This window comes from Colias philodice, chromosome 21 (assembly GCF_061535455.1).
Source record: "Colias philodice isolate Cphi_HAF_F1 chromosome 21, ilColPhil1 Martin Lab GWU primary, whole genome shotgun sequence".
Taxonomy (NCBI): Eukaryota; Metazoa; Arthropoda; class Insecta; order Lepidoptera; family Pieridae; genus Colias; species Colias philodice.
Genome location: NC_143106.1, coordinates 8,013,054 through 8,036,822, shown reverse-complemented (window position 1 = coordinate 8,036,822; position 23,769 = coordinate 8,013,054). Strand labels below are relative to the sequence as shown.

Here is a 23,769-nt window from a genome sequence, read left to right as displayed (position 1 = left end):
ATGGGATGAACTTATGAAACTATAAACATTAAATGGGATTGTTTTTTGTTTATTATGTATTTGTTTCATAGAGTTTTTGTGCTTTTATAATGCATATTATATAATAAAAAAATGTGTAATTAATATTTTCAACATTATTATGTTGAAAATAATCGCATTTCAACATTAATATGTTGAAAATAATCGCAATATTACATATTACAAATGATTAACATGATAGTTACTTAATTTCATTTTAAATGATAAAAATGATTATTTATTAATGCTATAGCGCTAACACTTTTTGAAAGATAATATTTATTAAAGAGTTAAATTTAAAGATAAACATATATATATTTTTTGGATTTTATGTAAATTAAACTACTAGTAAATTAATAATTGACCCATTGTGGTCATACATAAGATAGATTTAACACGATTCTCTCGTCCGTTACTATTAAAAATATTAATAAAAACATCATGAAGAAAACAAATTTTATTTATATCGAGCAAATATACAGTTCCAAAATAAAAACAATATGTTATAATATTATACTATTAGATATTATATTGATAGGGAGAAATTAAAATTATATTTACATTTTTCAATAATTAATGTTTATACAATGCGATTCAACTGAATAGGAAAGTCAATAAACCTTTTGATCAAATTATGAATGTAATTTGATAAATGACATTCATAATTTGATCAAAATCAATTGCGAATGTTATATTTTAAAATTAAAAAGATACCGCAGACGTTACAAAATGATCCTATTCTTTATTGAATCGCATAGTTATATAACATTAGTAACTTAATTATTGGTAGGTACTAAATAATTAGTTTATTATGTTGGCAAGAGCCTGTACGAGGGATCAGAGTCTCTTCCGCTGTGAATCTGTACTCCCACTCTTGAGGGGAAAGCGGGAGTGGGGTAACGAGTGGGATTCTGAGTGGGATAGCGAGTGGGATTCCGAGTGGGATTGTGAGTCAGATAGGGAATCTGAGTGATGGGATAATTGATGTGGATGGGATTGGTGATGGGATAGTTGGTGTGGGTGGGATTGGTTGGATAGTTGGTATGGGTGGGATTGTGAGTGAGGGTGAGATTGGTGGGATAGAGAGTCAGAGTGGTGGGATAACGCATGTGGGTGGGATAGTGAGTGGTGGGATTGGTGGGGATGCGAATGGGAGTGTGGGAGGGATCGCGAGTGGGGGGAGTCGCGGTCGAGGCTGGCGGCGCGGAGGATGATCCCGCGGGAGGGACGGAGCGAGGATTCTGAACGCGTCTGTGAATAATAAACGTTTTATTACATAAAATAATTATGTTAATAAAATAGAAGAAGTTTGCAAGTGGGCGAAAATGATCCGAAACACTGACACAAAATTTCGGGTCATTTGTAACAGGATAGCGGTTCTACAGGGGTCTTAGTACGCAATGACAAAAAGAAAAATGATGGTCAGAACGCTGATACCGGATACCTTAAGATACTGTAATATTTAATATTAGAGAATCTTAACATAATATTATAGTATCTTCACCGTGTGTGACGCGCTTAAATCGTAAATTAAAAATACTTGAAATATGATTATAGCAGTGATAGATGAAAGGCAATATTGCATTTTTTTAAATAATCAACAAGAATCGAACTTGGTTAAAAATATCCTATCTGATAATAAAAGAATTGTAACTTTGAAATAGATTAATTTTTACATTACATTCATACCTGATAATCCTGTGTAACTCGTTCGCTGAAACAAGTCTCTGTGTGTAATGCGTGGTGAGAACTAGATGCCTGTGACACTTCGTCACCGCTGTCTTCGCGTTGGGGTGTGTCTGACTCCTGTAAATAAATTAATAATTAATATATTTATTAATTTATTTACAAACTAATTATAATTTGATGAGTGAGATGCATTAACCCGGCTGTACACTAATACATACAATTTATATTATTATATAGAAAAAAAATTGGACTTTGTATGGAAATCGGTCAGCTGATTAGCGAATTTTCCTTACAAAGTCCAATTTTTTTTACGAATTCAGCAAAGTTGTATAACAAAAGTTGTTCAGTTTCATGAGTAGAAGCTCCTGTTTAAAGTCTTACCTTTCACCTGGTATTTTATCAATTCAATTATTTTTATTAAAATAAGGGCCGATTTTTCAATGCTTGGATACTTAAAACTTATCCGTCTAATAAAGTATTACACGATAATATTAAAATGTCACATAAACTGTCAAATACGGGCAATTAGAATACGTTTTTAAAATGGTAGTTTTATACATTATTCGACGAATAAGTTTTATCTAAGCATTGAAAAATCGGCCCTAACAGTAATAAAGTAAAGGTAACCTCCTCCAAGTCCCTGAGCTGATGTCTCTCGCGCCGCTCGAGCTCGTCCGCCAACATCAGCACCTCCCAGTCGCCGCCGCCGGTGAACCCTGACCACATACAGGGGATTTATTACAATCAAGAAGCTTATATCTAATACACTGGAGATTTCAGTATGAACATTAACTTGTAACAAGAAAATATGACCATGAATGACGCCTGTATGTTTTTTTACCCCTTTCACACCTAACTTGGCAAGTTGGTTTTGTTGGTTTGGATTTCTCAATATTTCTTGTCTCAGAAGAGCAGCAACGATTCACTTACTGCACTCATGTTGGCAAATGCAGAGAAAACTAATTGAATGCAAGAATCGCCTAAGAAATTTTTGTATGTGCTGTTTACACCAAGATAATTTTGGCAAACAAAACTTGCGCAAAAGATCAAAATGTCACGTACTGACTACTGTTTGTTTAGACCATGCAGGTAATTTATTGCTTCAATTTTATTGTATGCAACAGGCAAGAAACTTGCATCATGTAAAATATGGCGCTTAAATCACGCTTAACATAAAATGAGCTTTTTGCTATACTGCGCTCCGTCCCTGTCTTTAGATATTTTATTACATTCTATGTATTATAAGAATTATAAGGTTCTATGTATTATAAGTATATTATAAGGTTCTATGTATTATAAGACTTCTTATAATATTATATTGTACCTTTGGCAGTAGGAGCGATATCTCGAGAGCGGTTCGAGAGGAATTCCTCAAACACTGGCGTGTGCGGGATTGACTCCGAGTCGCTCGATGTTGATGTGCTGAAACCATTATATTAGCAATATAACTAATTCTACTATAGAAAAGGTACTTAAAAATGGCTTGCTTATAAAATATGTAAGATGCACATTAAAGTTGTGCAACTACAATTTAAATTAAAATCTAATTTTAAATTAAAATTTAAAATTAGATTTAAAAAAATATTTTGTCATTGCAATACCTTTTATTAAAGCGTTTATAATATTATTATGTTTGTGCGTGTTTTTGTGTTCTAATGCATCGCGTATAAGTGTGCTAGTATGCGCATTGTGTATATGCGTGTGTGTTATGCGTTGCATGAAAAAAAGAAAGAAGAATGAACGTCTGAGTATAAGTGTGCGTGCGTGTGTGCATTCATGTAGGTTGTATATGTGTGCACACATGTTGCATGACTGTATGTGGGTGCGTTCTAACGCATCGCATGTATGTGTGTGTGTGTGTGTGTGCACTATACCGTATGTGTGTGCGCGTGTGTGCATTCATGTAGCTTGTATGTGTATGCTCGTGTGTCATAATATGTTTGTGTGTATACTCACGTATCGCTCCAGCTACAGTCAGTATTGATATCCAGTACGACATCACTGGGCGCTCTGTGTGGAGGGTGTGTGTGTGTGTGTGGGGGCGCGGGGTGCGGCGCGCGACCGAACCAAGCGCCCAGACTGAACTTGCGAGCGCCTTCTGATACACCACACCGTGCTAAGGGGAAACTTGGTTAGTTTTTACTTTTTTATGTTATTTCTAGGCATATCTGCTAAATTTAGCTTGTAAGCAAGCATACGAATAGTATCGACGACGACTTTACAAAACGTTCGGAATATCTCACTTACACAAATATACGTATGGACGAAATTTCAAACCGAACTCCAATGCGAACACCGCTTAACTGTTCGTCTTATGTTTACCGTGCTTTTATACTAGATCCAGATTATATCTGCTAAATATGGCATTTAGGATGACGTATGCTATAATCTATTCACCACTGGATATTGGCATACAACAAACCAATACTTTTATAAAAACCCCCACTCACCCTTATCCTTCCGCCCCGTATGATGCATGCCAGTATCCACAGAGAGCGTCTTCTTGATCTTGGAGCTGGTGTCGAGATGTGAGCCGAAGAAGTGGAACGGCATCCGTCTGCAGCGGGGCTGTTCTGGGGACAGCAGGGAACGGTCCTCCGACGTGGTTTGTGGGGAGATTGATCTGTGGGGGGGTATTATAAGATGTCATGTTGGTAGAGCATTTAAATATAATCAATCAATATTTCATTGATTCCATAGAAAAAGGTTTGAAATAGAAAATACTTGAACATATATATAATACGAAAATAGCTAAAACAAGAATAGGGTTCATAAAACATTATACCGTCTTCGTGTTCAGTTCATATTATTACTAATAATAATTATTACATAATATTACTTATCTTAATTTAGTACTAAGAATTTGTACCATTTACAATGGCGGCTACAGAAGATAAAAAAGTAATTACAATATCCCTCAAATTATGAAAAATACTGTTATCAAATGACACTATTTCACGCTAAAATAAACACATTGTTAAGAAACGTACAATCATAAATAATAATAAAACAAAAAAGATACCTGGTCAGATCCTGCATTTCCAATGCGTCTTGATCACTATGTTCCTGGTCCCACGACTTCCTCTGTCTAATCTTAACGGCCCGTTTCCTCGAATACGTCCCAGCTTTTCCATCTAAATTCAAATCCAGCCTTTTAGATTTACTAACACTCCATTTCTCTTTCCCAGATGTAGTTTTATCAGATCTGGATATAGATTCTGCTAAACTCTGTAATTCTGTATAGGAAAGTTTGGAAAGTTCTATTCCGCCTGTTAGTTCTTGGAGTTTTTCTTCAGTTAGGTCGTCATTGGACACGGTTTTGCTGGAGCAAGGCTCGGTTTTGGTTTGTTTGTTTTTGTCTTCCTCGCCGGGAGAAGTGGCGAATATTGTGTCAAGGGAATCGCCTCGCTGAAATTTTAAGTTTAAGTTTTATATTATTGTTCAGATTAATTTGTTGTTTGAAATATTAACTCTAAAAAGACTCGAAAGACATTAGACTCCACCAGTTCATTGCTTTCGTTGATACCCGCTTTTTTAATTACACATCGCTTTATATTCATTTGCTCGGTACACCTGATGAAGTTTGCAATGAGTTTAGAAAAGCTGATTGCATGATTTATCTACAATTTATTGTCCATTTGCATTTCACATTAACAACATAAAATTATTTAAATCTCACCATAAAACCACCAATAATTTCCGAGCCATCGCTTGGTGATGTGTCATTATGTGTTTTAGTATCCGGGTTCGTATCCCGGAGAGGATCAGTTACTATTGGACCCGGATTTGTACAGAGACCCAATCTCTCTAACTCTTGTATCCTATTCTGAAGTTGGCTAATTATTTCATCCCGCTTTCGAACTTCGTTTTCTAAACTATTGAATCTGGAAATAATAAAAAACCTTAATAAATTATTTCTTTATTTTGCTTTTTGTTTTTATAGAATTTATTAGTATTAAATTACCTTTCCTGAAATTTTCCTTGCACTTCGTGTAAATGACCTTCTATTACTTGTTTTATACCTAATAGCACCTCCCCAAAATATTCTTGCTCTTCCAATGATGCTGAAATTTAAATTTTATATGATTAATCCATTTTCATTTCATATTTATTTCAATTTGTTTTAACTGTTTACTATAAACATTTAACATCAACAATTAGCGATTTTGATGAAGAATTTTAATTACATCAACAATTAAAAATTTTGATGAAGAATTTTAGTCAATAATGGTTCAATTTTAATATTTACCTCTAAATAATTTCCGTTGGTTAGCAACAGCAGATATTAATGTTATTTTCGGTTTCTCAGAAGGCACTTTAATTTCTTCCGGTCTCAGCGACTTGAAGTCTATATTTTGTTGCAACTCATACTCCGCCTTGATATTAAGCCCATAATCTTTATGTTCTATAGTTTCATTGGATTTGACTATTTGGTTCTGCGGACAAATTGCATCTGGAGGAATGTCTGAGGGTGGTGGAGATATTTGGGGTTCTTTTTTTGGTTCTGGTAACTCGAATACGTCATCAACTATATCTGATAAAGCACTTCCGGGTGGTGATGGTAAAGTATGACGATGGAAAGTCACACTTTTAGCAAATTTAGAATGCCTCGCTGCATATCCTTCTAAAGTGGGCGCTCGTATTAATTTCCTTAATTCACTACTTCTATGAGGACTCTCCGATGGTGTTACATCTTCAGATAATTTCTTTAATATTGACTTTAACGTTCGCCTTTCCAAAGTCTCGTTTGATTCGTGGCTTCCAATGGAATCGATGGATTTTCTTTTGAACTTTCGCTTATCCATTGTACTTCCTTCGGAATGACTTCGTGTAAGTGTATCACAAAGCAAATCTTCAGAAGAACTCGCGCAATCTAAACTAGAACTTCGTATTTTTACAACTTTTTCTAATTCAGCTAGCTTTTGCCTCTCATTTAAAATTTTTAATTTCTTCACAAAAGGCAATCCTCCATATTCTGGAGATAAATCATCTATTGACTTATATTTTTTCGCTTTAGGTAAAAGCATTGTTCCACTTGTTATTATTCTTTTAACGTCATTTGATTTTGAACCATTCTTCTTGGGAGACGAAGTTAACAAATCTATTTTCTCCTGGACGGGGTCTAAAGGGCTCGTTAAGCATATTTTTGGCTTATCGTTCTTATCACTATCAATCTCAATATTATTATTGTCTATCTTAACAAGCTCAGCCGTATTAACTACAATAGGAGCACTAATATTTACACCTATTTCTGCTTTACTCCCAGCTACATCTTTAGCATTATCACTTTCACTTTTGAGTTCTATACTACTTTTACTATAATTTTTTGGATCTCCCAATATAGATGCCTTTTTTAATTTGTTCCAAGGCTTTTTACTTTTGCTATCTTCTTGACTATCTTTTGCCTGAATTGGAATGATTTCAAGGGAAGTTTTTTCTACTGAAGATTTATTTTTATCCTGATCAGGTTCTTTTGGACTTCCATTTTGTAACATTTTTAACTTATCCCGAAAAGTTGAACCGACAACTTTAGCGGGAGATTTAATTTTACTAACAACAGAATGTGGTATTGAGATTAAATTACTTTCTGTTTTGGGTGTTGGTTCTACAACCGCAGCAGGTTTTTCACTAATATCTTTACTAAGCGGTTGACAAACTGCGGTACCATCACTTTGCACTTGTAATATTTTATCTCTAAAACTGACTTTAGGTTTGGAAGCACCGTCACTGGATCCAGATGAATTTTTCCTTGATGTTCTAGTTGTTGGACTGTGCAACTTTCCGGGTGAACTTGATTCTGAGCCTTTTTTTAGAGGACTTGAAGTTTTGATGGTGGGGCTCAAGGGGCTTTTTATGGAATTTGGGCTAATAGTTTCTGAACTAGAGGGATGGTTGCTAGCTGTGGGAGTTAATTGGTTCTTTTCTCTTTCTTCTTTTGCTTTAAGCAAAAGTAATCTTTGTATAAGCGGCAGCCCGGCTCCAACGACTTCTGGTTCTGCATCAGGAGCAGAACTAGTAGAAGGTGTAGGTTGAGGATGTTGAGTAGATATCATGGATGTTGTTAAATTCCATTGTTTTTGCACTTTTTCTTCACGATCCTGAATGAAATAATAAACATAATTTTAATAATTGTAGCACAAACTATATTTTTTTTAAATTAAATACTAAAAAGCTGAGATTAAAGCTGCTGTAATAATAACAAAAATGAAATGAGTCAGTAATATTTGAATCCTGCAGACCTGTTTTTCTTTCAGCAGTTTTAATCGTGAAAGTAAGGGAAGGCCAGCTCCAATAGGTGACACAACTTTTTCCCCATCTTTGGCAGCTGAAGCGGAATCGCCAACATTATCCTAGGACATTGATTGGATTTGAGATTTTAAGGATTGCATCAATGAATAAGAGAAAATGCGACTTAATATTTTAATGGTAACATAGTGAAATTATTTCCGAGAAAATCAAATATCGTAAATAAAACCTTCAGTTTTATCGTATATATAAACTGAACAGAGCTATTATATTTTCAAAACAAACGAAATATTGGACAGATCTTTAGAATATGGATGACGATGTGTTTTGCGACTACATTACTACTACCTACTTGTAATATTAATATCTGAATTAAAAAATTGATAGTGGAACCATTGAAGTGAGTTTTTTTTAAATCGAATAGTGAAATTAATTAGCGACAGTAAAAAGTATAACGTATTTTTATTTCATAGAAGTTCACCCGCGAGAATAGAAGAAATGCAGTTGCTATAGTCGACTAGAGTAGGAGTCTCTTCGATAATGGCTTTGCTAGATAGAATCCTGTTTGACTACGCGGTGACATACGTTTAAACAGAGCACGTGCTCTGTTTGACGGTATGTTACCGCGACACAATTTGCATCATAGCGAGGTGTCAATTTAGCGCTCTGTCGCGCGCTAATATGGCAAAGTCTTAAGGCAAAGGACGCGAGCCCGACCCCCCCGAATGAATTTTTTTTATCCTTTAAATAAAAATAAAAAAACAAAATTGGAATATTATCCGCTTGATTTATCTACAATCGGCTGCGTAACCCCTGTATCTACACTAATACTAAAATATTATAAAACTGAAGATTTTGTTTGTTTGTTTGAACGCACTAATCTCAGGAACTACTGGTCCAATTAGACAAATTCTTTCGGTGTTAGATAGCCCATTTATGTAGGAAGGTTAAAGGCTAAGACCAACAGGAGCGGAGTAATGCGGGTAAATGAGACCAACAGGAGGGGAGTAATGCGGGTATAAACCTTGGGGCACACTAGTACCTCGTGGTGCGGATGGTCGTCGCTACCAACACGCGGCATGCGGCGCAGCAGCTTGGCGTCGCGCAGCTCCAGCGCGTCGCCCGAGCGCCGCCCCGCGCGGGAGCGGCTGCGGATCGCGTTGCGGATGCCCTGAGGGACCGGCCTTCAGTTATATGCATGTGACAACCTTTAGCCTTTTTATATAGAGATATCAGTCATAGTTAGGCTACTTTTTAATTTATTCTTAACTAGCTTCGGCCCACGACTTTGTACGTGCATCCCCGTTTTTCCCCGTTCCCGCAAGAATCATCTACCTGCATGCCAAATTTTAGCCCAATACGTCCAGTGGTTTGGGCTGTGCGTTGATAGATCACTATATCAGTCACCTTTGAGTTTTATATATTATATAGATATAGATTAGTTTTGCCTAAAACGTACCTTTACATCAGTACGCAACTTGTGCACAATTCTCTTTGACGTGCTGTCGTCACCACCAGCTTTATCGGGACTGCCTTCAACTGTAATAACAAAATATACTTTGTAAAATTTAAATAGTATGTTTATTTGTTTTTGTATTTGCTACTGACTAATACTTTGACTTCTGCTACAACTTGTTCCTGACTAATTTCATTTTTCCCTATAAACTAAAACTTAGGGTTCTGCTTTTACATGTTTTTACGAATATTTCTGTTTTTAATTTTCCTGACTAATTTCTCTATCCCCATATACCAACGCATTACGATATTAACGGTTAACCGTGTCTCATGGTTCTAACTATTTTTTTCACAATAAACTAACAATAGGGAATATGCATAAAATTTGAAATGGCCTAAAATATTTTTTTCTCGAATACTTATTATCGTAATATTATAATGAAAAGGATTTTTTTTTATTTACTTATTATTTAAACCCCTAAAATAATATTAAGAAAGTGCAAAATAAGGGAGCGAAATTCAAACTTCCAAAACGCGCCACCATTGGTCGAACGAAATGTGACATCATCTGACACGACAATTCATCACTCCACAGTAAACACTAAGGTAAACACCCACTGGACGTGTCATTTGACGTCACGCAAAGCGCGCGCAAAACGGCGGCGTTTGAACTGCTTAAAATTTTTAAAAGTTTTAAATTTCATTTTTAAAAATATCTAGAGTATTTTGAAGACCATTAATACTTTTTTCTACGTTATAAAATAGTAAACTATTAATTTAAGACAAAAAAGAAAAAAAGACGGGTTGCACTCCGGGAGTGCCGGCAGAAGTGAAATCTTGATTATGAACGTTGAGCGTGTTTGATATCCATCCGTCTTAAGCTTTTTCGATCAGGTCACGTGTCCTGACGCGAGTTTAAGATTTTATACCCATTACAGAAAAAGTGCTTAACGCCGCTAAAGAAGTTTTCACTTCAAAAACATGAATATTCCCCATTTGACTTCTACCACATGTTCCGAACTAATTATTATCCCCAAATACTGACCCTTGGGCTTCTGCCGCGACATGGTCTTGGCCTCCTGCAGCCGCTTGCGGCCGAGGGTCTGCAGGATGTCCTGCGCCTCGGGGTAGTCCTTCATCGCCGCCAGCACGTCCTCGCGGGACAGAGAGAACAGCTCCGAGTAGCCCACTGAGCGGACGTCTGCTGTACGTCTGCGGACATATAGATCTTAATATTTATAAATCTCGTGTCACAATGTTTGTCCTCAATGTTTTTTTCAAACTCAAACTCAAACATTCATTCATTCAATTAGACTACTATTTAGTAGCACTTTCGAATCGTCATTACATAAGTATTTTTAACATTTACCACCGACTGACCGAATGGAATCCTAAATCACTTTACCGATTATAATAAAATTTGCACACCATGTGCAGTTCGATCCAACTTGAGAAATAGGATAGTTTAAACATGTAGGTACCACGGGCGAAGCCGGGGCGGACCGCTAGTAATTTATATTTGTGTATGGACAATGGATGTATACAATAACAACACATAAGAGAAATAATTGAAGCAAGGGAACTTATTTTATACAAAACTAGATTTCCACCCGCGGTTCTGCCCGTGTTCTCAAAGAAAAACCCGCATAGTTCCCGTTCCTGTGAGTCTTCAGCTACCTATATACCAAATTTCATTGTAATCGGTTCAGTAATTTCATGCCGCACGCTCACCGGTCACGCGCATCCCATACCAAACAGGAAGCGCGGATTTAAATATACAACCCATATGAATTAACTGTACACCTTGGAATTCAACCCCACTCTTATTCCCCGCATTGCGTTCACCTGCAGCGTTAAAACCGATAGCATTTTAACAATCTGACTAGCATTTTAATAATCTGAAGTCATCGCGCCAGGTGAACAGTCAATTTGGAAGCTGAAGAAAAATAAAACTTTGTCTAGGCAATTTAATATTTCATACAAAAACTAAATTTTCAAACACACCAATAAAATATACAATTAATATACTCTACATTGTAATGTTAAATTGTGTAGTACAATAAATGGTCAAATAAATAAATAAATAAAATCATAATTAACTAACTTGTTCAATCCATCCAGATTCAAAATGCCGATTTCTCCAAAGAAATCCCCTGCCTTCATAGTGGTGAGAACTCGGCCGGTTTCCGAAATAACTTCCAAAATGCCGTCCGCTATGATGAACATTTCTCGAGCCACTTCACCTGGAATTTAATTTATTCAATTAATATGGTTTAATTTTTGTTTTGAAGGGAAAATAGACTAAAAATACATTAAATTTGCTTAGAATAAAATTTTAATACATTCCAAAAACAGTATTCTGGTTCATTTTTGGGAGATTAAATCATCTATTTAGTAAATTTTAATAATAGATATAAAAAATAAAGATCTCTTGTACCTTTTCTACATATTGAATCTCCAGGGGTAAAAATGTATGCCTTCATTTTGAGGACAAGGTCATGAAGAAATTCTGGCTGGCATTCTTGAAATATTGTAACCTGTGAAATTATAAACATAATTTTTTTATAAACAAAGACTGTTTTGAGAAATTGCATAGGAAGTTTGATTTGATTTTTTTTAGTTTAAAAATAGTTTGATTTTTTAGTTCTTGGTTAACTAAACTTTTTTATGATTTCTTGATAGATCTGTAAGCAGAATATAGAAACAACACAGTACTAGTTAGCTATAATTGTACCTACTGGATCGAGATGATAGTAACACCAATAAACAGTCGGTTAATTGTTAGTTGTGTGTTAGTTATGAGTAGCTTAGTCAGTAGCCTGCAATATTTTTAAATCGGTCGCTGTCATTTAGTCAGTCAGTCAGTTTCCTGCCACCAGTATATAGCAATTTTGCTTTTATTTAATGTATTATTGTAATTTTTATGTTTCTTACACAATAGAGTATTAAATAAATAAGTAAATGTTTTAGTCAGTCCCCTGCCACCACCATAATATCTTAGTCAGTTCCCTGCCAACCACACATAATCATTCAGTCAGTCCCCGTCACCAATAACACAGTCATTCCCCTGTTATCCCCCGTCCCCAGCTTTTTATCAGTCCCCTGCCACCATTCCCCGTACCTTCTTAAGCACGCTCAGATTGACGTGCAGAGCCAGCTCAGTCTTCAGCTTGTCGGGCAGCAAGCCGAGCGCGGTGTTGATGTCGCCGCCGCCCTGGATGCGCCCGCGCGACCACGAGTAGTCGTACCAGCGGAGCACGCGGCGCTTCATGCCGCCTGGGACCTGTGTAATGTGTATATTTATTTAGAACTAGCGGTCCGCCCCGGCTTCGCCCGTGGTACATATTTCGCAATAAAAAGTAGCCTATGTCCTTTCTTGGGTATCAAAATATCTCCATACCAAATTTCATGCAAATTGGTTCAGTAGTTTAGGCGTGATTGAGTAACAGACAGACAGAGTTACTTTCGCATTTATAATATTATATTATAAGTATGGACTAGCTGTGCCGCGCGGTTTCACCCGCATTACTCCGCTCCTGTTGGTCGCATGATGATATATTATAGCCTATAGGTATTACTCGTGGATAATGTATCGTTCGAATGGTGAAAGAATTTTTAAAATCTGTCCAGTAGTTTATGAGCCTATTCATTACAATGAAACAAATAAAGTTTTCCTCTTTATAATATTAGTGTAGACATTACATTTTACTATCAGCTATACCTACACCAACACATAAAAGGTAAACACTTATACATATAACACTATAAAGAGTGTATCGCATCAGCTGACGTACTATGCTTAATGGAACTTATAGTGAACAAGAAATGTGTTAAACGAATTATAAACAATATTAGAGGTATTGTCAAAAGGTAGTAATTCGATTTCAATAGGAAAGGCACACAAAAAATCGAAAATGATAATTAGCCACAAACCACCGCACTATTGGCGATGGCGATAAAAACGTCATACGACTTTTGTAATTTTTCCCATGCAACTTCGTCTGCTCTCAAAAGTATTGATGTATTATGAAATATCCAACACAAACATATTTTTTCAATCTAAAGTAGTGGCTTCTGATATTTGTATAATTGCTGTAATTTTAAGATTAAGTAAGAGTGGTAAATCTTACCTTATGATGTCTCATGTAAGTCTTAGCACCATCAAGAAGGCGCTCAAACTCCAGCCTGTTGGCGTTTCTGTTGGTGATGACATTGCCAACTTGGCCCACGATGGTCGCAAATATGAACACACCGATCAAGTAGCTTACTATTGTAAATACATATCTGAAACATTAAAATGAATAATCAGCATTTTACAGTTACTCATTATTTTTTGAAGTGAAAACTTCTTTAGCGGCGTTGAGCACTTTTTCTGTAATGGGTATAAAATCTTAAACTCGCGTCAGGACACGTGACCTGATCGAAAAAGCGTAAGACGGATACCATTCCAAAATATCAAACATGCTCAACATTAATAATCAAGTTTTCACTTCTGCCAGCACTCCCGGAGTGAAACCCTTTTTTTATCTTAAAAATATGCGAAAACAAAGAGGTAGTAATACATTTATAGCTATTAAAAGAGTAACGGAGATAAAATTTGAATAATTCAGTTTCCGCATATTTCAGAAGTGGCGAAATTTAAAAGAATGTGACGACACAAAATTGCTACTGGATGGAAATTTAAACGAGAACAAAGCTTAAAATAGATTGAAAATCAGATAACATCAAAGGTTGGACCCGCTTTGTCAATGCTCAGAGAACAGAGAGCGTGTCTACACGAGCAGAATCTCCTTTCAACTAATTAACATGACTCAATTAATCACATCCGCATCTTAATTTCGTCTATCTGAGCATCAAAACGGGTGGCGTGAAAAAAATAAATGAAACATGCAACACAACAAAAAGTGGTGCAAAGTTTTCGAACAGTTACAATAAAAACCGAAAAGCAAAGGTGAATCGAAGCGACAATAGAATGGCGGTTGCGTTCAATGAAGGCTGTTCGAAAACTTTCAAAGTTCGTAGGCTATCGATGAGCAATAAAAAACAAATAAATAAAAAGAATTCGATGACGGACGAACTATTCACATTTGCCGTACCCAAAGTTTTCGCCGCGATGCGAACAGCCTCCAAATTTCTGCCGCCGCCATAAAGAGGTGCTTTACAATGGCTGTTATTTTTAATATTACGTAGTTATGTGTTAAATTAAATTAAAACTCAAAATTATTCACTTTCCTTTGCATTCAACTTTTTTACATGTAAATTTTTTATGACAATGATTAAAAGAAAAACGTGGAAATAATAAAAAGGTAAAAGATGATTATAAAAACATACCCATATTAATTGCCTGCCTGTGACCGCGCACCTTGTCATCAAAAACGCCTACCACTTGTTTACAAGCTCCGATATCATTTATCCCCAGAGTTAATTAAAATTTGACAGCTTGTCCAATTTATATTATAAATCGACTTTTTAATTAATTGACCATTCGGTATTTGAAGGACCAAACGTCAATATTGACGTCTTTTCATATTCGGGAAACGCTTAGCTAAATGATTTTATGAAGCGTGATTGAAAAATAACAGCCATCGTGTGCATAAGTTAATAATTATGTGTTATAAGTAAGTGTTGAAAATTAATTAATTAAGTTTTGGCATGCGATTGGTCAGATTATATTGGTTATTCAGAGTAATGTCAGAAGTCATTACAATATTTCTTATGTAAATAAATAGACTTAATTATGTTTATAGATAAAGTTAAATAAATCTTAAAACTATGACCACATTTAATTCTTTTCGTCCATGAAATGTAGGTACATTATTCATTAGATAAATGATTATGGTATTATAATAATTTCCATCACGTCCTCGAGCAATTCCATATTTAATCTAATCCCCATATTCATTAGAAGCTTTTACTAATTCAAATTATAAATGAGTTTAACTTTGTATCGCAGGGTAAACTTCATCAGCGTAGTAGCGGCTTAGCAATTTGCGATTTCGGTTACCTACCTCATTCATTAAACTTTATAACCATTTCAGGTTTCAATCAATTTCATTCATAACATTTAGGAGAAGATTTTATGTGATTTAAACCAATATTACTCTTTCTTTCCGATTCTACTCCGCAGAAATTGCTTTCCTAATCGGTGGTAATTGGTAAAACTTTGTTATAACAATTCAAAATAGCCCTCTAGATGAAATTGAATGAATAAACGAATGTTTGCGTTTGACTTTATGAAAATTAAAGGAAGAAAAATAAATTAAGCTTATTAGATGGTATGTAGATTTCTTAAGAGTTAAATTTTAGTAGTACAAACGTACTATCTAAATTCTGCAAATTCAACTAAATAGATAGTTCGAAGAACGATTGATATCTAGTATTGCGTGCTATAGTCATTATAGATTAGCGTCTTTGATGGATCTTATCGGCTAAACCCCCAATTCAGACAGGCCTTTGAAGCTAATGCCATTCATAAATGGGATTTTTCTTCACAATAACAGACCATTACGCTCAAAGAAGATAAATGTTGTTTTCGTTGTAGGTACCTATGAGATTTGTGCACAGAAATCGGAATTGACGTAATATGTTTTCAAATTTAAAATTAAACAACAAATATAATATAAAAATATAATATTAAAATAAAGAAATTAACTATAACAATTATTTCTTTGAACGCTCATCAAGTTATTATTTTAATTTGATTAATAGAAACATAGAGGCCTAAGTCCTCTATGTTTTCGGTACGTTCTTATTAAATACATTGTAGATCAATTAGGATATAAATGGGGTATACATAAATGTGCGTATACATGGCATGCTCTTATTTAGCCATCCTGGGGAAAGTACCTAGAGTAATAGTCCTTAAAAAGGGCTTTAACCGAATTATTCCATTAATTTTATTTCAGTACAAAACAGACTATTTGAAAGTTCTCTTTCATTTACATTTGAGAAGAGCTGCAAGTTAATTTGTCTAGATTTTCTCGGAGATACCTACCTAGTAACTCGGAATGTAACTCTTCCAATCGTTACTTATGCGAGATTTTGCAATTCAAATTTTTGAATTCAAGAAAGATGGGAACGAAAATTGAAACGGTTTTACGTTTGCAAGTTATCGTTTTTTAAATCGTTTTATTAACAACTTTATGAAAAAATGAACAAATTTTAACAACCAACGAAATATTCGAAACAAATTCGTATTTATATTGTTTCATGAAATCGCTTCGTTTATCAAATAAAATATCAATTACGTTAAGTATTGTTGGATCCGTATGATTGAATGGACGGTTTATTGAAACACTTTTGTCTATACGAATTGATTAATAAAATTTGAATGCTTCGTTTCACTCGGAGTGCTCCCGAAGGGTGAAATTGCTTAAGCTTTCCTTAAGAAAATTTGATTGTCATGAGTGCTGCTGTTTTACTGTGGATTATTTGAATAGTTACAGCTTTACATAAAATAATTATTTGCAAAAATTCTCTTATTATTTTAAAGCTTTGAAAGATCGATTTATAATATTCATAACGGTTTCTTAAAGCATTGAAGTAATTAATGATTTTACAACGCACAATATTAAATGCGTTCAAAGATTTTGAAACATATCCAGAAAACACTTGAAATAACAACTGTTTATTACCATTAGTAACCTACATCCTTGCGAGTCAACTCTATAAATAGAACGAAATTGAGAACATTCTCGAAAGCCTATCAACATGTGTACCAATTACCAACTTGAACTGACAGGCTATAAACCTAACTATTCGAAACGACAGCTGCTAATTTTACGATTCCCGATCATAACTCATAGACAATAGTCCAAACTGACCTGTACCATGTCTTAAAGCAGTATTATATCCAGTGTGGAAAAAAGACAGCGCTATATAGGTCGTCTAGCGCCATCACTTTCCCACACTGGAAATAAAACTGTTATAAGGCATGGTAATTACCATGGTTATTTATTGCCTTACCCGGCCCTAATGACCTTTAGGGCCGATTTATCTACAAAGGGCCGTTTCCGAGAGTAAGAGTTCCGTAATGGGCATACTATGATATATGTTAGAAGTCTTTCGTGTACTAAAAATGCCTATTTTTGTAATTTGTCCGAGCTTAACTTTAAATAACGCAATTAGTATATTATTTTTACCTACTCCTACATGAGTTAAGGCGCTTTTAATTGTTATAAAATCGAATTTACAATTCAGTACCTAATGTAAAATCTGTCATACAGTAATATTAAATCAGCATTTCAACATTTAAATCGAAAAAAAATCTTAATTCACAAAAGCTCAATTATATAAAAAACACTTCGTTGAAAGATAAAAAGGGTCTTTACAACATAAATCACTTTTAACTCTCCGGAAATTGTAAATGAGGTAACGTGTAGTGTATTCATCAGGCAAATTGAATTCTTCGGTAACTTGTAAAGGAAAAAATAGGAACAATTCGTTATGTCCCAATTTGCACGCAAGCTACAACTTGACGTGCGAACGAGAAAAACGTTTTTGATAATTTCACCCAATTTTCCTTATAGCGGTGAGATAATTGGAAATATGCAATTTGCTGCCCGGAATTGAATAACATCCCTGAGATCAACAGATTAATGAGTGTAATAAGGAACGTTTTTTGGTTAAGAGCTTGATTGAAATATGGTTAAGTAATAAGTTAATACCTATTTATATTTAAATTTTTATGTATCAAGTTTTTTGTACCAATACCTTCATTACTTATAAAACAAAGTGATCTGTCGGTCCGTCTGTATGTTCGCTATAAACTTGTTTGCACCGAATTTAATTCTGTTTTCGCATATGAATAGAGTTGTTCTCGATGAAAGTTTTAATATAAAATTTGTTAATTTTTAAACTACGCAGGCGAAGCTGAGGGTGAAAAGCTTGTTATTATTTAAATTATTTTAGTAACATAAAGCTAAATTAATTAACACTATTCCTCATTGCGTGAAACTGAGAGTCATCAGAATGATATATCAAATTTTACACTGAGCTCAAAAGCAAACTAAAAAGTTCACCGTTGTAAGCCAAGTGTACGATACGAACATAAATTTAATTAACGAATTGCAAAAAAATAATTAGACAGAGTAAAATTTTTATTTCAGCGAAACTTTCGAAGATTATAATATGGACAGAGATGGACTATAAGTCTCAAGTTACTAAATAACTTTTCATACAGTTGAAAATTAATTAATGATGGCTTTAGCTTCTCCAATTAAATTATCTGTATCATTTTAAACTTTTCAATAAAAATGTAGATTTCTAATAGTAAAGTCATTTTTAAAAGTAGACTACTAGTTTTATTTAGTTATATCGTAACAAACAAAAACTTCAATCTTTCTACTATAGGTTTAAAGTAACACACTTGTCTAAAACTATTTTAGTGAAACCGTATCATCTTTAACAAAGGCATGTAAATCGAAGGAACAACGTTATCTCACAACCCTCAAATTGTTTTTTCCGGCCCCATTATGGCTCTCCGGAGACGTCAATTTTTATCGCAAAAAGAAAATTCCCTTTGTGGTCTAAAAATAACATTTGTTTTACGCACGTGCTACAATAGTGATGGTTGTTGATTTTTCTGATAAAAAGCTACGTTAGAGAGCAATATTTAAGTTCCGATTTTTATTATTTGAAGTATTTTTAGTATCTTTGGTAGTAATTTACATTGAAACAACAAATTTACTTTTTGGTAGTGTTTCTTAAATACTTTTCTTTATTAATATTCCTTAATTATTATAATAATTTGCAAACCTGTATTTTTAAAGCGCGAAATTAATATTATAAGATGAAAAGAACACGTCATTTACGTGAATAAATAATTATAATAGATGTATAAAATTACAGAATTAATATTATTAAATACTAAACATAATCTGACCAATCATTAGCCGCCAACATACCCTCGGTTAGACCTGAATTGCAGAAGACGCGACTTGAGTCCGCGACGCGGCAGAAATTTGGGGCCTCCGTGCGTGCTAGTACAACAACCTTTTATATAGCCACTTATACATATATAAAAATAATTCACTTACATCAATTTAAGAGATAAGATGAATAGTTAATTTGAAACTTAATAACACTAAAAATATTTCAAGCTATTACATCTACCGAGCTGAATTTCCTATTGTTATTGCTCTATGCAACTTATTTCGGTAAATAGTAAATAGATTGATCCGAATCCTTAGCCAAACCAAATCTATTTTAAGGGATAGATGTAATAAGTAAATACAACCTTAAAAAATAATTTTATTAAGTTGTTAATGTTATCATAACAAACAAATTTATTCATTTATTATGAGAACATTACAGTGTCATGTTTCATCGATTATGAAAATGATGAAAATGTATTTTCAATTTTCAATTTCAAATATTGCGTGAAGATTTCATATAGGTACATAGTAGATAATAAGTAAATAAAATTGTTTGATGCAGAATCAATCGTAATTTACTAAAAAGCGTATTGAACAAACGCGTTTATTCTTTGTTTAATTTAAATTCTACAAATGTGTGTTATGTAACTTGATTAAATAAAAAAGAATTTTGCTAAAAATCCTCATAGAATGATTCATAAATATTCTATAGAAGCAACAAAAGCAAATAGAGGGATGCGAATTGCGAACCTCACAATTTTCTTCATGAATTACAAATATTCTTGTTTTCTGCCTACTTTTATTGCTCTATGTCACTGACCTTTCTTATGATAGCAATGACTGTCACGTAAATTCTATTCGTGTCCATAAAAATGAGTTCCTTACGGGTTCTTTGTGTAAATACATTAGTTTTGAAAAACTCTTTTTATAAACTAATCAAATTTAGAGGTTGTAGATATTACATATGACTATTATTAATGCGAGAGAGAGATTTCAAATATTTGATTAAAATTACTTTCTTTAAAATTAAATAAACGCGCACAACTTTTGTAAACTTGAAATCAATATTTAATCTAATCATTACTTTTTGGGTCAAATAATTTAAAAGTAAATTAGAACATATATTAAATTAATCAACGTCTATTACTGAAAATAGACGCTTTTCTTTATAAATAAGACTTAATATTCGTTAAGATTACTATCTGGAAATATAATGTATAAATGGCTATATTAAAACACTTAACTAAAGCAGAATTTAATTAGTGGTTAGTTGCATGTTATATTAATTTGCATAGGATAAAAGACAGAAATAAAATAATATAGTAAATGTTCTTAGTTAACGTCGTATAAGAAAATTCTGAAAATCATCTTATTTGGATTGTATATTAGTCTGGAAAAATAATGGATTTTTATCTAGATAGACTTGTAATATAATACGTGATTTAATTATGTTTGCAATCATACCTATTTCTTAGTTTTTGTTATTCATTCAGGTATAATTCAGTTCTGTACCATAATTCAATTTGGTTTTGTTCTACCTAGTACCTATTATAGGTACTAGGTACTAATTTATTTACAAAATATGTACACGTAGTCATATAATATGACTACGTGTACATATTTTGTAAATAAATTTAATTTATGAAGATTTACGCTCGTTTGGTTCATGCCACCAATATAATATTATTATGGTAATTTCGTTAATTCCATACAATATGTGGAAAAGGTTATTTAATATAATAATCGATATATGTATTATGATGTTATGATTTAATTAAACACCTATAATATTCAATAAGTCATACTTTTGTCGTATAAACTTGGTATAAATCATAAAAATGAGTTCCTTACGGGTTCTTTGTGTAAAATTTTATTACTTTTCATACCGGATATTATGATCGTAAACTAGATTTTAACTTTCCGAATTATGATTTGCTATCAAATAATTCAATCTATGTGTCTTCTTGATTAAACATTTATGATGGATTTGATGTTATTCAACTTTTAAATGTTTTGGTAACTTAAAACATTTTATTATATTGTTAAAGTTAATTTTAAAGAATAAATGTTACAAAGTACAAACCTTCAAATACATTTTTAGATAGGTTGTTAATAGAATCCGAGCTTTGCAATCCAAAATAAAATATTATTTTTAAAACTGTTAAAGTTAATTTGGAGTTACTAAACCTGACTTAGTACAAACCTGACTTAGTACAAACTCAGTAGTTAATCGATTTCAAGTGTAGAAATACCAACAAATACATTTTCTGTTATATATTCCGTGATAACACCAAAAAAAAAACACCTAAACAACTAATACTCACTCAGCATTAGTTTCCGGTGTAGGCAGATCCCCTATAGTGGTGAGTGTGAGCGTGGACCAGTAGAGTGAACCCAGGTATTTCCTGGTTAGGGTCGCGTAATCACCGGGCCGGTGGGGGTATGCCCAGTCACCCTGTGATAGAATATATAAATTGATATGTATTTTTTAAAATAAATGTTAGATGACTTATGAATACAATAATCTTATGTATTTCACAATTTTATGAAATCTAATGGAGTTTCTTAAAATTTTACTCTTCATTAAAACTAACTCTTACGTCGTCTAAGAAGTCGATCCTATCTATATTACAATTTATTTTGTATTTAAAAATTTCTGTCAGTTTTTTTTAATTAAGTACTTAGTTAGAGTTTTATACCTGAAATAAAAAAATAGTGGTACAGTAGAAATAAGTGTAAAATATATTACCTATAGCAACACCAAATAAGTTACCATCGATGTAATGCTCTATTTAGGATCCCGTGTTATATGTATAGTCTGTAGCCGGGTAATTTATCGCATGTTCCAACCAGAAAATACCTCGAAACCTTATAAAAGATATATTTCGACTAGCTTTAGCTTTCCGTAGAGGTATCAAACATCCATCCATCCAAACTTTCCCGTTTGTAATGTATATGTCTATATGTATTAAATGCTTTAAAGCTGAAGCTTGAAAGCTGAACAGATAATTTTAGGAACTATTGGTTTGAATTAAAACTGTATTTTTGTGTTGGATTGTCTAGTTATCATAGAAATATAGTATAGAACAACTATACTCTATAATATTAGGAGATAACAAATGGAAGCGGAATAACGATTGAAAATAACAAAAAAATCATAAAAAAATCTACAAAGTGGCAGTAGCAACAAACAATACGTTCCCACTGCTAGGACACGGGCATCCTATGAGGGTAACAATATAATAAGCACACTACATAAAAAGTTAATGAAAATGTGAAAACTTAAGTTTTTGTACGCATTTCTGTGATCTGAATGACGTTAAAGCTATTTTTTATTCCATCTTACGTCTGGCGAGGATATTATAAGTGTGCAAAGAGGAAATATTAAAATTGTAAAAAATTGAGCCGTGCCGCATCGTTTCTCTACATTCGTGAATGTTCTAAGTTAAGACGTTTTCTAATACGGACGTAGAACAAAGTTCTTAGCTATAATATTTTGCCAAATTAGTATTAACAGTATAATTGTTACTTTCCTGATGCGTTTATACACAGCAGGTATTTGAAAATAAATCGATATCTTTGATTTACAACTTGTCGAATTATTAAAATTATTTACCTTGTTGAAAATTTAACTCACAAAATATATCTAAATAACATATTTATTATTTGAATAAAACAAAAGAAAAATACACGAAATACGCTACATTTAACTCAAGATTTTACAAACAATACAATAAAATTTTATAATTGTCAAATATAGCGCATAAATTGTTAGCTTCAACTAAATGCATCATAAAAATGAGCACATTGCTACAGTTCTACAATAGTTATAAAGTATATGAATGCTTTACAAGTGCATTAAATTTTCAATTTAAAATACAAGCATGAAATAGTATTATTTTATACCACAATGCCAAATTGTATTTTTGATTTAGGTAAGCTTATTTTGAGTTATGTGTTAGTATAACTTTTATGTATGAACTGAACTCTCTTGTTTTATTGTAATTTATCAAAATTAGTATGGGAAATTTATAAGCGATAGATTCAGAACCCACAAAAATCACATTTTCTAAAATAAAGTGAAAAGTATCCGTTCAACCTCAAATTGAATAACGTGTACAAGAGGAATTTGGAAATAAGTCTCCTATTCAGCATTTTACCATTTTCAAATTTCAATGAGTTTAATGTACTTTATGTACCTACATAATATCTAGAATATTTAAAATTACTTAACATCACATTAGCACCTAAGTACCTAGCTACTCAGGTATTAAAGGCGACTAATTAAATTATTAATTTCAATTCAGTGTTAATTTAGATGTTTAAAAGATTAGAAAAATTATTCATTACACAGAAAGAATTAAAACAGAAAATTTATGAAATAGAAAATAAATTCAAAGCAATAAATAACACAGTGATACGAATTTGCGATGAAAATCGTAGTCGTAACCACTCAATTAGTTAAGACGACAAATTAACCAACTTC

At 33.2% G+C, this 23,769-nt stretch overlaps 1 protein-coding gene across 4 annotated transcripts in view; it reads right to left on the bottom strand.

Moving 5' to 3' along the window:
* Positions 1 to 725: 725 nt before the first annotated feature.
* Positions 726 to 23,769, bottom strand: part of LOC149479070 (uncharacterized) — an 86,409-nt gene continuing 63,365 nt past the window's right edge. For 2 of the 4 annotated variants that reach the window (XM_089708809.1, XM_089708808.1), the window contains 19 exons: positions 21,608 to 21,738; positions 13,539 to 13,692; positions 12,530 to 12,691; positions 11,846 to 11,945; positions 11,513 to 11,651; positions 10,454 to 10,620; positions 9,413 to 9,492; positions 8,996 to 9,124; positions 7,947 to 8,057; positions 5,957 to 7,805; positions 5,672 to 5,771; positions 5,387 to 5,591; positions 4,730 to 5,115; positions 4,158 to 4,330; positions 3,664 to 3,823; positions 3,032 to 3,129; positions 2,335 to 2,423; positions 1,708 to 1,824; positions 726 to 1,269 (listed from right to left, as the gene is read on the bottom strand). In XM_089708809.1, coding sequence (XP_089564935.1) covers positions 856 to 1,269; positions 1,708 to 1,824; positions 2,335 to 2,423; positions 3,032 to 3,129; positions 3,664 to 3,823; positions 4,158 to 4,330; positions 4,730 to 5,115; positions 5,387 to 5,591; positions 5,672 to 5,771; positions 5,957 to 7,805; positions 7,947 to 8,057; positions 8,996 to 9,124; positions 9,413 to 9,492; positions 10,454 to 10,620; positions 11,513 to 11,651; positions 11,846 to 11,945; positions 12,530 to 12,691; positions 13,539 to 13,692; positions 21,608 to 21,738 — 4,764 coding nt within the window. In that variant the 3' untranslated portion in view covers positions 726 to 855. Of the gene's footprint in view, positions 1,270 to 1,707; positions 1,825 to 2,334; positions 2,424 to 3,031; positions 3,130 to 3,663; positions 3,824 to 4,157; positions 4,331 to 4,729; positions 5,116 to 5,386; positions 5,592 to 5,671; positions 5,772 to 5,956; positions 7,806 to 7,946; positions 8,058 to 8,995; positions 9,125 to 9,412; positions 9,493 to 10,453; positions 10,621 to 11,512; positions 11,652 to 11,845; positions 11,946 to 12,529; positions 12,692 to 13,538; positions 13,693 to 19,313; positions 19,389 to 21,607; positions 21,739 to 23,769 lie in introns of all 4 variants that reach the window. The other 2 variants (XM_089708812.1, XM_089708810.1) reach the window with 2 other exon arrangements.